General features: G+C 39.9%; 1 protein-coding gene across 15 annotated transcripts in view; it reads left to right on the top strand.

The window, feature by feature from the left end:
• Positions 1–9,479, top strand: part of PTPN13 (protein tyrosine phosphatase non-receptor type 13) — a 199,199-nt gene extending 189,720 nt beyond the window's left edge. For all 15 annotated transcript variants that reach the window (XM_045791283.2, XM_045791210.2, XM_045791325.2 and 12 more), the window contains 4 exons: positions 2,046–2,383; positions 4,146–4,361; positions 6,271–6,333; positions 8,747–9,479. In XM_045791283.2, coding sequence (XP_045647239.1) covers positions 2,046–2,383; positions 4,146–4,361; positions 6,271–6,333; positions 8,747–8,842 — 713 coding nt within the window. In that variant the 3' untranslated portion in view covers positions 8,843–9,479. The remainder of the gene's footprint in view (positions 1–2,045; positions 2,384–4,145; positions 4,362–6,270; positions 6,334–8,746) is intronic.
• Positions 9,480–14,719: the final 5,240 nt, after the last annotated feature.

Raw genomic sequence — 14,719 nt, 5'->3', positions numbered from 1 at the left:
TTTATAAGTTTTATGCTAGTTTACCCTATCTCTCACACAAGTGTGCACACACACACACACACACACAAACACATATTCAGAGATTTACATCAGTAACAAATACATTTAGATATACAATGTGAATTCCTTTTAAAATTACCTATGTATTCTGAAAATCAATCAGAAGAGTCTTAACTAAAGATTTATTTATTTGAGAAAGAAAGAGAGTATGCACATACATAAGGGGAGGGAAGGGACAGAAGGAGAGGGAGAGAATCTCAAGCAGACTCCCCGTTGAGTGTGGAGCCCGAGCTCCATTCATATGACCCCGAGATAATGACCTGAGCCAGAGTCAAGCGTCCAGTGCTTAACCGACTGAGCCACCCAGGCATCCCAAATCAGTGATTTTAAGGTCTCTTAAATATATGAATTGGCTTCTACAGGAGGGGTTGCCTGGTTAGCTCAGTTGGTAGACCATGTGACTCTTGATCTCAGGGTCATGAGGTCAAGCCCTACATTGGGTGTGGAGCCTACTTAAAGAAAGAGAGAGAGAAGGGAAGGGAAGGGAATTCACTTCTGGATGAGCACTAAAAAATCTTAGTTCGTGTGTCACACCAACATCTATTTATTCCACTCATTTTAACTTTAGAGAAATATCTATGATACATTATACGTGCATGTGGCTGCAATGGTATCAATAATGGTACTAACGGGTTGCATTATAGTTTGAATTATTTCAGATACTAGGAGGAGAGAAAGGAATTCTTTTTACCCACATTTTACCAGTTTCACCAATCAACATGTGACTTTTTAAAATATATATGGATATAGCCAAAATATTAATGTCTAGTAACTATTTTTTAAGAAACTTCTTATAGTAATCATCAGCCATATTTATACATCTGTATAAGCACAGTGGATTCCATCGTGTGTGATACAATGATCCTATCTTTGCCAGGAAGTCATAAATTAAAAGATCTGTAACAGAACCAATAGTGACAAGTCATGCAATAAATAACAGTACAAATGAATTTTTTCAACCAAGTTGGAAGACACAGAATTTATTTTGGAAAAGTTCCTGTGAAAAGTGAATCTTAGCACTTTAAAAATGAAATTGAAAATGGTCAGCATAAAGTAGGTGGGAATTATTTCAGCACCCACCCCCCAAAAAAGGCCAGACTAGTATCTCAGAGTCAGGTGGGATAAGCCATAAATCCAAAACTACTGAGTATCTGGATTTGTTTCCATGAATTAAGAGATAGAAGTCAAGTAATTGAAGGGCAATTAATGGAGGATTTTGAAACCTATTACGAAAGTCATAATTTGATAATCATAGAAATTACCAGTTAAATTTAGAAATGTTTTAAATGGAAATGACTTTTGATGTATAAGTACTTACAAATTAATTCTCTTGGATAAGATGACTTACATATACTTTTCATTGGTTTGAAAATTTATATTTTGACCATGAAATTACAGACAAAGACAGGGGCCTATATGCCTGAAGAATAAAATGAGCTACCTTTTTATTTATTGTGTTTATTATTTTGGCTGCTGATTTAAAAGAATGTAATTTAATTAGATGAGCAAGAGGTAATTATGCCAATTATATTCGTAATAAGTACTTAAATATTAATCATTATAATACTAATTTTTATTTTATGAAATAATCTCTTGGCATTGTCATTCAATAAATTCATTATTGTCATTAAAATAAGATGGATAAGAAGTAGCAGAGTTATGTTTGTTTCTCCAGGAACCTATTAAGAAGTTCTAAATGTATCAATTAATTTATTAATCTTAATTTTTCAACCACATCTGTGTAAATAATATCAAACTGTCAGAAACTCACTGAGTCGACATCTTAGATATACTTAACAAGAGCAAATGAGTAAATATAAAATGATTTGACTGTAACTTGAAAATATGCCTTTATTAAAACATGTTTGTGATTTCATTTATGATTCTGAGGAATTTCTCATAATGTCTGACTCACCCTGTTTATAAGGCTCTTGTTTAAAAATACATGATACAGCTGGCTCTGTTTTGTGGTGGGAAATTCACAGATGATGCTACGAGAGTGCCTCTTGGAGATGAAGGTGGCTATATCAACGCCAGCTTCATTAGGATACCCGTGGGAAAAGAAGAGTTCGCTTACATTGCCTGCCAAGGACCTCTCCCTACAACTGTTGGCGATTTCTGGCAGATGATTTGGGAACAAAAATCCACAGTGATAGCCATGATGACCCAAGAGATAGAAGGGGAAAAAATCAAGTGCCAGCGCTATTGGCCCAACATCCTAGGCCAAACAACAATGGTCAGTGACAGGCTTCGGCTGGCTCTCGTGAGGATGCAACAGCTGAAGGGCTTTGTAGTAAGGTCAATGGCCCTAGAAGAGATTCAGGTAAGTGAGTTAAATCTTACCATCTCCTAAGGCTTATCTCCCAGTTGGAATGCAGGCCTGGACACTTTCCATAAGAGCATCAGTATATTTCTAAACAAAAGACAGCAACTTCAGGCTTCCCAATTCAGTGGAACTAATGTCAGCCATTATTTTTTATCTAATAGAAACTTAAATATGATCTTCTTCACTGCCAATTTCCTCTGGTATGTACTGTATTAGGATGAAAATGAGAATACAGGCCTTTAAGGTGACCATCCATCATCCTTTGCTTAGTGATAGAACAGAATGGCTCAGAAGCTATGTGCTAGAAATGTTTTTTTTTTTAAGGTCAAACCTCTAAGAAGAGTGAATAAAACTATTTTTTAAAGATCTCTAAGTAGCAAATATTCCCCCATAAACACAACATATTTGGTAATACATGGGCAATTGTAGCATAAATGTTTGTCATTTGGGTAATTCCTTCTGCAGCCACCTAACCACTGAATCAATTTAGCTTAAATTAGATAAGTGGATACACCTTAAGTAAAACTGCTATTTTTCCTCACCTCCACACCCCCTCAATTTCACCCTCCTCCCCCACCCCCGCCACAGTAATACTAGCTTAAGTGTAAGTGTGGTTGACCCTTAGGGGCACTGACTCCCATGCAGTCCAAAATCCACATATAACTTTTGACTCTCCAAAAACTTAACTACTAATAGCCTACTGTTGACTGGAAACCTTACCAATAACATAGTCAATTAACACAAATTTTATATATTATATGTGTTATATACTGATTCTTACAACAAAGTAAGCTAGAGACAAGAAATTATTAATTAAGAAAATCAAAAGGAAAATACAGTACTGTGCTATAAAAAAATCTGTGTATAAGTGCACATGTACAGTTCAAGCCCATGTTGTTCAACGGGCAACTGTAATGGGTTTCCTGTTGGACTTTGACTTGATTCTATGGGTTACATGTAAACATAGCCTAATGATTTCCTTCATGGTTTTTGGTGTGATTTTATAAAGAATTAAAGATTATACCTTCTTATTCACACCAGCCTACCCATTACTTGTGCTAACACAGTTGTTCAATATTCCTTAAATGATTTGTTTGATTAATACATTGTAGAACTTGGGCCCTGTTATGGAATCTAGGGATTCAGCAGTTAGCAACACAGACAAAAAGAAATCCCTGACCTCGTGGAGTTTACTTGTAAATGAGGAAATACTAGTGTTGATGGTGCTGTGAAAAAAACCCTAAAGGAGTTGAGTGAGCTCCAGGGATGAGGGGGCCAGGAGGGATCTCAGTCAGAAAGAGCAAGTGCAGGGGCCCTGGCTTGAACTGTGCCTCCTGTTTTTAAAGAACCACAGAGAGGTCCCCGCAGGTGGAGCAAAGTGGCCACGAGGAGCAGGTCCGGGCTGAGAAGTAGCTGAGTCAAATTATGCAGGGCTTGTAAGGCATTGCAATGACTTTGGCTTTCATCTAGAGTGAGTTTAAAGTGGAGTCATTCGGAAAAGGTTATTATTCATATCATTGTAATCTGCTTTTAGGGTTTCAAAAAGTAGTTTTTACCGGTGTTTAAAATGTGGATTTAGCAACCTCCTTGATAAAGACCCTGCATGTGTTGTTTGATGGAGTCTTTTTGTCTCTTGCACCTGTCCTTTGATTTGATCCAATGGGCAAGTCAAAGTTTGAAAGGACAGTATATTATTAAGAACTAAACATATGTGTGAACAATACAGTATTTATCTATTGCTTCTGTTGTACAATTTCAGACAGGAGAGATACGACATATTTCTCATCTGAATTTCACTGCCTGGCCGGACCACGATACACCTTCTCAGCCAGACGACTTGCTCACTTTTATCTCTTACATGAGACACATTCATAGATCCGGCCCAATCATCACACACTGCAGCGCTGGCATTGGACGTTCAGGGACCCTGATATGCATAGATGTGGTCTTAGGATTAATCAGTCAAGATCTTGAAGTGAGTACAAGATATAGGCTGAACTAGCTTTAGATCAGATTTAACAGTGGAATCTAATTTTTAATAGTATGTTATGACCTTGGAATTTTTTTATTTAGCAGGGGTTTTGTCGGGAGGGGGAGGGCAGTACTTAAGATTCTTTTAAATAATCTCTATACCCAACGTGGTACTCGAACTCACAACCCCAAGATCGAGAGTCACGTACTTGACCGACTGAGGCAGCCAGACACCCCCATTTAGTAGCTTTTATGAATGCCTTAATTTTCTTACTATATCAGATTGTATTTTAGGGGCCCCTGGGTGGCACAGTTGGTTCAGTGTTTGCCTTTGGCTCAGGTCATGGTCTCAGGGTCCTGGGATCGAGCCCCACATTGGGCTCCCTGCTCAGTGGGGAGTCTGCTTCTCCCTGTCCCTCTGCCCGCCCATGCTCACTCTCTCTCAAATAAAATCTTTTTTTAAAAATTGTGTTTTAGTAAATGTTCAAAATCAGATCATAATCAAGAAGAAATAATACTTCAATTTTATATTTGTTTTACTGATTTTAACCATGTGCTCAAAATCCCTTATGCAGTATTGCATTTTACTCTTTACAGTCTGTAGGCTTGTATAAGGTAAAGTCAGTGTCACGGTCACATTTAGGAATAGAATATTAAAGCACTGGGGCACCTGGCTAGCTCGGTCAGTAGAGCATGCAACTCTTGACCTTGGGGTCCTGAGTGCAAGCCTCACATTGGGTGTTGAGCTTATTAAAAAAAAAAATACACACACACACACACCTGGGTGGTTCAGTCAGTTTAAGTGTCTGTTGCTCAGGTCATGATCTCGGGGTCCTGGAATCTGGTCCTGAGGTGTGCTCCTTGCTCAGCAGGGAGTCTGCTTGTCCCTCTGCCCCTCCCCCCACTTGTATGCTCTTGCACTCTCTCTCAAGTGAATAAATAAAAATCTTTAGAAATATATATATATAGAAGCACAAAAGAAAGTATATTTATGAAATAAAAAGGCATTCTTTTTTCTTGCTATTGTTTACCTATAAATGGGAAATGTATGCTTTGTTGTACAAGTTCATGCTAGTCTCTAAACAATTACTCCCACTTTAGAAAATACTACTGTGTAAACAAAATTAATGAGTATAATCTTACTTAAAATCTAAATTAGTATGAAACTTACTTAAAATGTTAGAATATCTTCCTGAACATAAGCAATTAAAATCATGGCTTTTTTTTTTTTTAAGATTTTATTTATTTATTCGACAGAGATAGAGACAGCCAGCGAGAGAGGGAACACAAGCAGAGGGAGTGGGAGAGGAAGAAGCAGGCTCATAGCGGAGGAGCCTGATGTGGGGCTTGATCCCAGAACACCGGGATCACGCCCTGAGCCGAAGGCAGACGCTTAAGGACTGCGCCACCCAGGCGCCCCTAAAATCATGGCTTTTAAAGAATTTTCATTAAAAGTAGTTCTATCTTGCTCTTCGCACGCTATTGTATCTACCATAATCATTTAAGTAGAACAAAACAAAGTCTCTTTCTCCCTTGTTTCAAACTGATAGTATCAGTGAAGATAAAAAGATCAGGAATTTCATTCTGAAAAGCAAACTGTAGGAAAAATAGTTTGCCTTTTTTTTTTTTCAATGTTGATACTAGAAATTAGTCAATTTCCAGAGAGGAGAGAATTTCTTTTGGGGATTTGTTTGTTTTTGTTGGGGATTTTCAAACAGAATAACCTCCCCTAATTCTTACAAAGATCATAAATAAAATTAACAAATGATGGCAGGGTCAGTCCACTGACTTATTTTGTCCAGAACAGTTTCCTGAGACTGCTTAAAGGAGAAAGAGAATGAGGTATGGAATCTTTGGGGTTCAAATTCAGTAACCCTTTTTATCTAACGCACAGACCCTGATTTCTTTGGCAGTTTGACATTGCTGACTTAGTGCGCTGCATGAGACTACAAAGACATGGAATGGTTCAGACAGAGGTGAGTCTTGGTTGGTGTCTTCTAATGAGGATTTTTGTGAAGATTCTGATGTTTTCAAAATTCTGCTTAAGGAACCATTTCTCTTCTTAAAGGGTCCCCACATTATTACATAAAACCAAAGATTTATGGTGGTAAAGGACTTTTTTTTTTTTAAGCATTAGGACTAATTCAGAAAAATTAAAATATTTCAAAGATATGTCGTTTAAATTTTGCCTTTCATTTCAATGCAGGAAATGAGGAAATACAGTATCTGCACTGAACGATATGCAGAGAATGGGGCGGCATGTTGAGGGGGAAATTGGGGTTGGTACAAATAGAGTATAATTAGTGGCATTCTTTCCCCATTCCGAACTTTAAAAAGATATAGAAGGTAACATTCTTGCCACAGAAATTCCCTGAGAAGGAATGGATTCAGCAGCATTGACGAGAAGTCCGGAGGGCAGACTGGAGTTGCTTGGCTTGGAGAAGGCACTCTTGGGGGAGAGTGAATGGGTAGTTCTGTGTATCCTCTGTTTTGATCATTTTTTCATTTCTCTGACCTGAAATCAAACCATGGGTTCTATCACCCGCTGACCTACAGACATGTCTTTCACAGGAACTGTATTACATAGAGTATCTGTCTGGTCTGAGTGGTTCTGCTATCCTTATTGTCTGTATTGTGAGGGGGGATATGGAAGCTATTTTCATACATCTGTAAATTCACATTTCTCTACCTCTTAAAGAATACAGAAGTATACTATCTTTAAAATTAAAATTTGCCTATTTTCCCTTCAGGTACATTTTTAATTCAAGTTAAATCTCCTAAATATTAAGCTGATTTACATATTTTTTTAGGTCAAGAAAGCATACTGATCTGTATAAGCAGTCCCTTAGACCCAGAAATTTCACTCATTCAACAGATACTTACTTACCGAGTGCCTGCTGCGGACCAGGCACTCTTGTGGGTGCTTGGAGCACAGCAGTGATTGGAACAAAGACCCCTTCATGGGGTGGTGATGAGGAAGGCAAATATTCAGCAGGTTAACTAAGTAAGTTATGTAGGATCTTTGAAAGCGGTAAGTGCTTTAGAGGAAAAAAAATAGAGTGGAGCAAAGAGGTTGAGTCGTGGTGGGCTGGGGGAGGTAGTTTAAATAGGGTAGCAGCCCTGAGAAAGTAACGCCAAAGCAAAGACTCGAAGGCAGCGCAGTGCGGAGCTTGAGGCTCTCTGGAAGTAAAGCACTTCAGGCAGACAGAGCCACCTGCTCTGAGGCAGGAGCAGGCCTGGTGTGGTTAAGAATGGCCATGGCTCGTGTGGCTGGGTGAGAAGGGGAGGTGACAGGGCCAGGGCTTTCCTCTGAGCGAAATGGAGACCTCACAGGATTATCAGTGTGGACTCACATGATCTGACTCACATTTTAAAGGTCCTCTCTGGCTACTGTGTAAAAACAAGACCCGACCTGGGGAAGAATATGCAGGGTTAGAAGCAGGGAGGTCAGTTTAGTGGCAGGCAGTGGGCCCAGACTGGAGTAGTGTGGCTACAGGGAGAAGAGGACATTATGTGAAGGAGGTTTGCTAATGGATTGTTGGTGGCATGACAGAGTCAAGGATGATTGTGTGCAAATGTGGGAAAGTTAAAATACAGCTGAGCACAAAGGAAATAAAAGGGTGACTTCTACTACTCTTCAGAATTGTTCATGTTTTAAGCAAACTTCTTACATTCTTTAAGGCCAAGCACATGTGTACAGGCATGAATGCTCATATACACACAACTATTTTAAACAAGATTCAACTGTAGTTAGTGTTTTATTACTTTCCATTTAGTATATTGTGAATGTTTTCTATCTACCTTCAGACTCATTAATTCCTTGCAAAATATAACAAGAAAATTCAGATCCCTGCACCATCAACCTAATAGAGTAATTTCACCAAAAAAGAGTTAATTTTCCAAAAACTTTGATTTCTATATTCTTTTGTTCCAAATATTTAAAGAGTATTATTTTGTGTAGCTTCTTGGGTATTAATTTCTTGACATTTCAGGACATCAAGATGAGTTCAATAAATCTAGAGGGAATTTTTTAGGAAGTTTATTTTTCCATTATAAAAGCAAATCATAAATATTACCAAAGCACAGAAATAAAGTGCCCTACCACAGAGCATTTCAGTTAGGACTCTGGGTTATTTCTACCTGCCCACTCACTCACCCCCAAGGCTTTGCCTCTCCTCATTTTGTCAACCTGGTTTCAGTTTCTTACCACTTTTATGACACTGCACAATTCTATATCCACTTTTTATATTAAACATTATCACAAAATTTTTCCATATTTTCAAAATTACTCAAGCATTTCATATATATATATATTTCATATTATACATCTAGAGTCTTCTCTCTCTTTCTCTCTCTCTCTCTCTTTTTTTTTTTTTTTTTTTGCCATAGGATCAGTATATTTTCTGCTATCAAGTCATTCTTTATGTGCTGACACGTCTTCAAGCTGAAGAAGAGCAAAAAGAACAGACACAGCTTCTGAAATAGCATGAAAAGAACAGCCTCCTGGATGTTTCTTCATCTCGCTCCCAACCTCCAACAGGTGTTCCTGTTCTCTGCTTAAAATAAATATCACAGGGCAGCAAGTCCATACAATATTATTATGCTTATTCTCCTCTACCTTAGAGGGGCATTCTTCACAACAATAAATAATGTTGAAATGCTGTATTTTTACAGCTACTTTAACCTGTGATAATAATTTAAAAATTTTTAACACTACCTGAACAGTGCAGATCTTAATTATGATTACGAAAGCATTTGATTATAGTTGATGTTACAAGGACACACCGACTCTATTTTTAATGCACCAGTCTTGTTTATAGCAAAATTCTTTCCCAGTATTTTAATAGAGTTATTTTATAGGGGATACTTGAAACCAGTATTTAAGCTTTAAATGACAGTAATATTGACATAGAAAAAAGTAGCAAATGTTTACTGTATCAGTTTCTAATGTTTACTATATAGAATTTCCTGTAATATATTTATATACTTTTTCATGAAAATGGAGTTATCAGATACATTTGTAACTGCATTGTTATGCATCATCTCACTTTGTAAATAAAAATACATCTTAAAAATATGAACAAGCCAGCGTATGCAGACAAATTAAACATTTTCAGCTGTGTGTTCTTTCTTTCTTTTTTTTAAGTAGGCTCCGCCCCCAGTGTGGAGCCCGGTGCAGGGCTTGAGCTCACAACCCTGAGATCAAGACCTGAGCTGAGATCAAGAGTCGGACGCTTAACTGACTGAGCCACCCAAATGCCCCTTCAGTGTGTTCTTTCTTTTTTTAAAAAAAATTTTTATTTAAATTCAATTTGGTTAATATATGCTGTATTATTAGTTTTGGGGTAGAACTTAGTAAGTCATCAGTTGTATATAACACCCAGTGCTCATTACATCAGGTGCCTGCCTTCCTTAATGCCCATCACCCAGTTACCCCATCCCCCCACTCACCTCCCCTCAGTGTGTTACTTCTTAACACTCAGGCCCCTGGGGAAGCAAGAAGTTTTGAACCCCAACTTCCCATCTCCCCACTTGGTCCCTGTCATGCCAGCCACATGGACCAAGACTGTTGTTGGAAACCCTGGTAGATCTTCAGGGTCTGACATGAGGGTCATGTACTGACCAACAGTAGCTAAGACATTCAGTCTCCCTGCTTTCTGCCTCCCTGTCAGTCAGTGGTGCCAGCTTCCTGTGCCTGATACATAAATCAGAAGACTTTCAAGTTCTAATTGAAGTAAAACTCAGAATATCTAAGCTGACAAGGGATCATCAAAAGAAAACAATATCACATTTCCTGGGAGGTTATATTTGGTTCTGCCTGAAGAGAAAGAAATCTGCCTCAGAGAGCCTGCTTCTGATTCTCAGCACTGACCGCATTTCTCTCAGTCCTAATTCTGCCACCGGTTTTCCACTCAGCCATGAGTGATGGCAGTGTGAAACCTGGGAGACTGCTTGCTTCGCCCTCAGGGAACCAACCACTTGGAACTAGTGAACTTGAATCTCTGATCTTGCCCGAGGGCAACGATGTGCTGGAACCCAATCCTGAGTAGCAGGCACTGTTTGAGGGAGAAGACAGCAGGAAATGCACGGAGCCCCCCGGCCGTGCATTTGACTGCCCACCTGGGGAAGTAGCTCCAGGTCTGGCAAGAGAAGCATCACCACCACCGTTCCTGCTTCAGTCAGGACAGTCTTTGAGATTGCATTGTAGCTGAACATTTCATTTGAAAAATGGTCTCTGTTGCTTTAAAAGATATTTGGAAACCTCAGTTCTGAGCGCATTGGAATCCTGAGTCCTTGTTTTCCTGTCATAAGCACAGGAAACCAGGCCAGCAGGGCGCTGGGAGCCAGTACAGCTGGAGGTGATCAGCTATCATCTGCAGTCAACAACAGAGATGGGAGAGGGGGAAGCTGAAGAAGGATCCTTTTTCTGGAAAGAATGTAGCTAGGAAATGGAAACTGTGGCAAGAAAATGTGGTTTCAGTTTATGACCCAAATGGAAACTTCATTATAGCAAACATGTTGCCGCCCTCATCTGGGACCTGGCTCCACTACTTGGAATGGGATGAGACATTGGCTAGGGCCACTCTGGTTAGAAAGTGCATGGCACTTGTATGGCAAGGCCACAGAGCCAGAGTGGCACATGGAGGCACTCAAACGTCAAATGAAAGGATGAATACAACATGGCTCTTAACACACATTAGATAGCTAAGTACTACAAAATATACACCAGATGATGTAACGGCTCAAACATAATAGAAGCTTATTTCTCATGTACCTAACAGTTCTGGACAGGTGAACAGCTCAGCAAGATAGCTCTCTCTCCAGTTTTCAGGAACCCAGGCTGATGGAGGTTCTATAATCAACACACAACTTCCAAGGTCATCCTGGGAATTGTCTCCATTCCCCCAGCCAGAAAGGAGAAAGCATAGAGGACCACCTGTGGGGGGATGTTATGAGCTGGGCAGGCCTAGAAGCAAAGCACATCGTTGCCACTCATTCCATCAGCAAGAACTGGCCAAACAGTGGCCAAACTGGCCGCTGAGTGCAAGGAAGCGGGAAACGAGTTGGCCAGAACACCTGTTTGCCCATGACAACTCTGTGCTACAGAAGGGGAAGCATAAATTGTGATGGAATCTATTTCTAAAACTGAAGTTGTGTGTTGTATAACAATGGGTGGTGTTTGTTTTTTTAAGATTGTATTTATTTGAGACAGAGAAGGAGAGCAGAAGCAGGGAAGAGAGTCAGAGGGAGAGGGAGAAGCAGGCTCCCTGCTGAGCAGAGCCTGAGGTGGGGCTCCATCTCAGGACCCCAGGGGCATAACCCAAGCTGAAGGCAGACACCCAACCAACTAAGCCACCCAGGCACCCCAAAAGAATGGTATCTTAAGTATAGTCCTAAGCATAGCAGGATTAGAAACAGCATTTGTCCCCAAATCAAAACTTCTGTAAATGCCATTAATAAAAATATTTCTGAATTATGTTTAAAAGAGAAAAATTGCTGTTGAGAAAAACATCAGGTGTTCACATCTGTGGTTCCAGATAGCTTGCTTGATCTCTTGCTTTTAAAATGGCTGTTTATCTAAATGCAATCTGAGACATCCAAGAAGTTAAAAGAACAGCTCCCCAAAGTTATCCTCTGGTGATAGATACCTCACATTGACAGAATGTGTTCCCATTTTACGTAATTCAGAAATGTTCGGGGTACTTTGTTATGGTGGAGATAAATGTAACAAATTATGCATTAACCTGTGTAATATTTTAAAGCCAATGGAAATTGCAATATATTAATTTGGAATTGCATTTGCCTGCAAGTTGCCAAAAACTAACCAAATGGGCTTTTACAAATTAGAGATTTCTTTCCCTAAGAAAACAAGTTCAAAATTAGGCAGTTGTTGGGGTTGGTTCTACAGTTCAAGAATGTCAACAGATACATAATTATCCTGGCCTTGCCCTCACTGTCTGAAAATGGCTGCCTCGGCTCCAGCTATTACATCCACATTCCAGGAAGGAAATAGGAATGACAAGGAGAAAGGGTCAATCACTGCCTAGGGCAAGAAAGCAAAATTTTCCAGAAATCACAAGCAGATTTCCACTTCTGTCTTATTAGCAAGAATTGTGTCACATAGCAATCTCTAAATTCAAGAAAGCTATTTTTAGCTAGCCATATTGCTGTCCTGAACAAAATCTTGGTTCTGTTAATAAGGGCAAAGGAAACGGTAGGTATAGGGTAGCAGCAAGCAGCGTGTGCCTCTCCAGTTCTGCCAGTTTCCACCATTCCTTAGTAGCTAACACTATGTGGATCTTTTAAGATCTTCCTGACCCTAGAAATATCTGAATTTATAACTGTTGAAAATGTACAGACAGGAAGTAGTAGTCTTAAGCTTCATGAAGACGACTACATATTTTTATCAATTTTTACCCATTCACCCAAAGTTAAGAATATTCTAGAGGTCATGCTAAGCAAACTCTCAGGATGCTTACTGATAAATTACGTTGCCAAGTTTTATAGCTTAGCTCTATCCAGCAGAATGAGTAATCATTCAGGTGGGCAAGTACACACAAAGGCTGGTCAGAGGGTTGCTTAGAGGCTAAAATACGATTAATTGGAGCGCCTGGGTATCTCAGTAGATTAAGCATCTGCCTTTGGCTCAGGTCATGATCCCGGGGTCCTGGGATTGAGCCCCGTGTCTCGGGCTCTCTGCTAAGTGGAGAGCCTGCTTGTCCCTCTCTCTCTGCCCCTGCAGCTCGTGTTTGTATGTGTGTGCTCTCTCTCCCTCTCAAATAAATAAAATTTTTTTAAAAAAATGATTCAATAGGGGCGCCTGGGTGGCGCAGTTGTTAAGCCTCTGCCTTTGACTCAGGATGTGATCCTGGCGTTCTGGGATCAAGCCCCACATCAGGCTCCTCCACTAGGAGCCTGCTTCTTCCTCTCCCACTCCCCCTGCTGTGTTCCCTCTCTCGCTGGCTGTCTCTCTCTGTCAAATAAATAAATAAAATCTTTAAGAAAAAAAAAATGATTCAATAAACTGGGTTAGGCTGAACTACCCTTTATACTCCAGGATGAATTGTGGCTGCACGAGGAAGGGAACAGTTCACAGTTACTGAGCACTTCCCACACATCATACTAAGTGTTTTCTACTCTCAGGGTGTTTAGGATTGAATGTTATCACCCTTTTTAAGAGAGGAAACTAAAGTTCAGAGACACTGTCACTTGCCCCATGTTGCCCAAATAACAGAGCTGGAATTCAATTTGAAGTCGGCCTAACTGCAACCCGCAGCTCCAAGGCATCCTAGCTCTTTAAGTGGAATACAGGGAGTAGCCCTGGCAAAGCCCATGTTCTTCCCACTGTGCTGTGCTGCCTCAACGGTCCAGCAGCTCTTTTCCAGACATAGAGTTGAACTCATTCTTAACATTATTTCTCTGGCCCCACTTCTGAGCTTCATATAGGCGCCCGCTTTCATGAACCCATGATTATTTTGTTGTTTAAGGATTTTTATTTATTTGAGAGAGAGAGAGAGCACGAAGGGGTGGAGGGGCGGAGGAGAAGCAGACTCCCTGCTGAGCAAGGAGCCTGACCTGGGGCTCAGTCCCAGGATCCTGGGATCATGACCTGAACCGAAGGCAGACGCTTAACGGACTGAGCTACCCAGGCATCCCCCGCCCCATGAATCCATGATTATTTAGATCAGTTAGAATACAATTTATTCAGTTAGAGCTTTTTTTTTTTTTTTTTTTTTCCCAGTTACATTCTTCACACTAAAGATAATGTGTGGCTTCTGGGACAATTTGACTGTCTCCAGTTCTCAGGAACATGTTTACAAACTGCTTCTGGAGATGACAGATTTCTGACAGGTCTACTTTCAAACCCTTACATTGATTTGTGTCGTGACTGTCTTAAAGGGTGGCTTTTGGTGGTCTTGTCCCCAGATTTGTCCTGATTGTGGTAAATAATGACCATGTACTTAATATTTTCAGAACAGAGCATTGGATTTCACCACTTTGTGTTAGGTGACTATTTAGAGAAATACTTTAAAAATACATTGTTTATGGATTCTTTAAATTCATGTTAATGCTCATTTTAGAACTGGGAATTTCTGTTAATGCCCAACGCCACTGACTGCTCATTCCAGGGATATATTCTCACTAGACTATGAACACTGCCAGCAGGAACCGTTCCTGCATGTCCCATGGGCCTGTATACAGCACAGACTAGCTTCTCGACACAAACATTCATCAGGTAGATAAATGGGAATCCTCAAGTAATTGTTAATTCTCAAACATGACAATCTGCGTAGTTCTTTTTCATAGAAATATACTTGTGACACCTAATGGGGCCCTTTCTGTAATACCACAAAGGCATTC

This window comes from Ursus americanus, chromosome 8, assembly GCF_024610735.1.
Source record: "Ursus americanus isolate L20-20 chromosome 8, mUrsAme1.1.p, whole genome shotgun sequence".
In the NCBI taxonomy this organism is placed as follows: Eukaryota; Metazoa; Chordata; class Mammalia; order Carnivora; family Ursidae; genus Ursus; species Ursus americanus.
The sequence above is the reverse complement of the archived record's forward strand: the minus strand, read 5'-3'. Positions and strand labels throughout refer to the sequence as shown.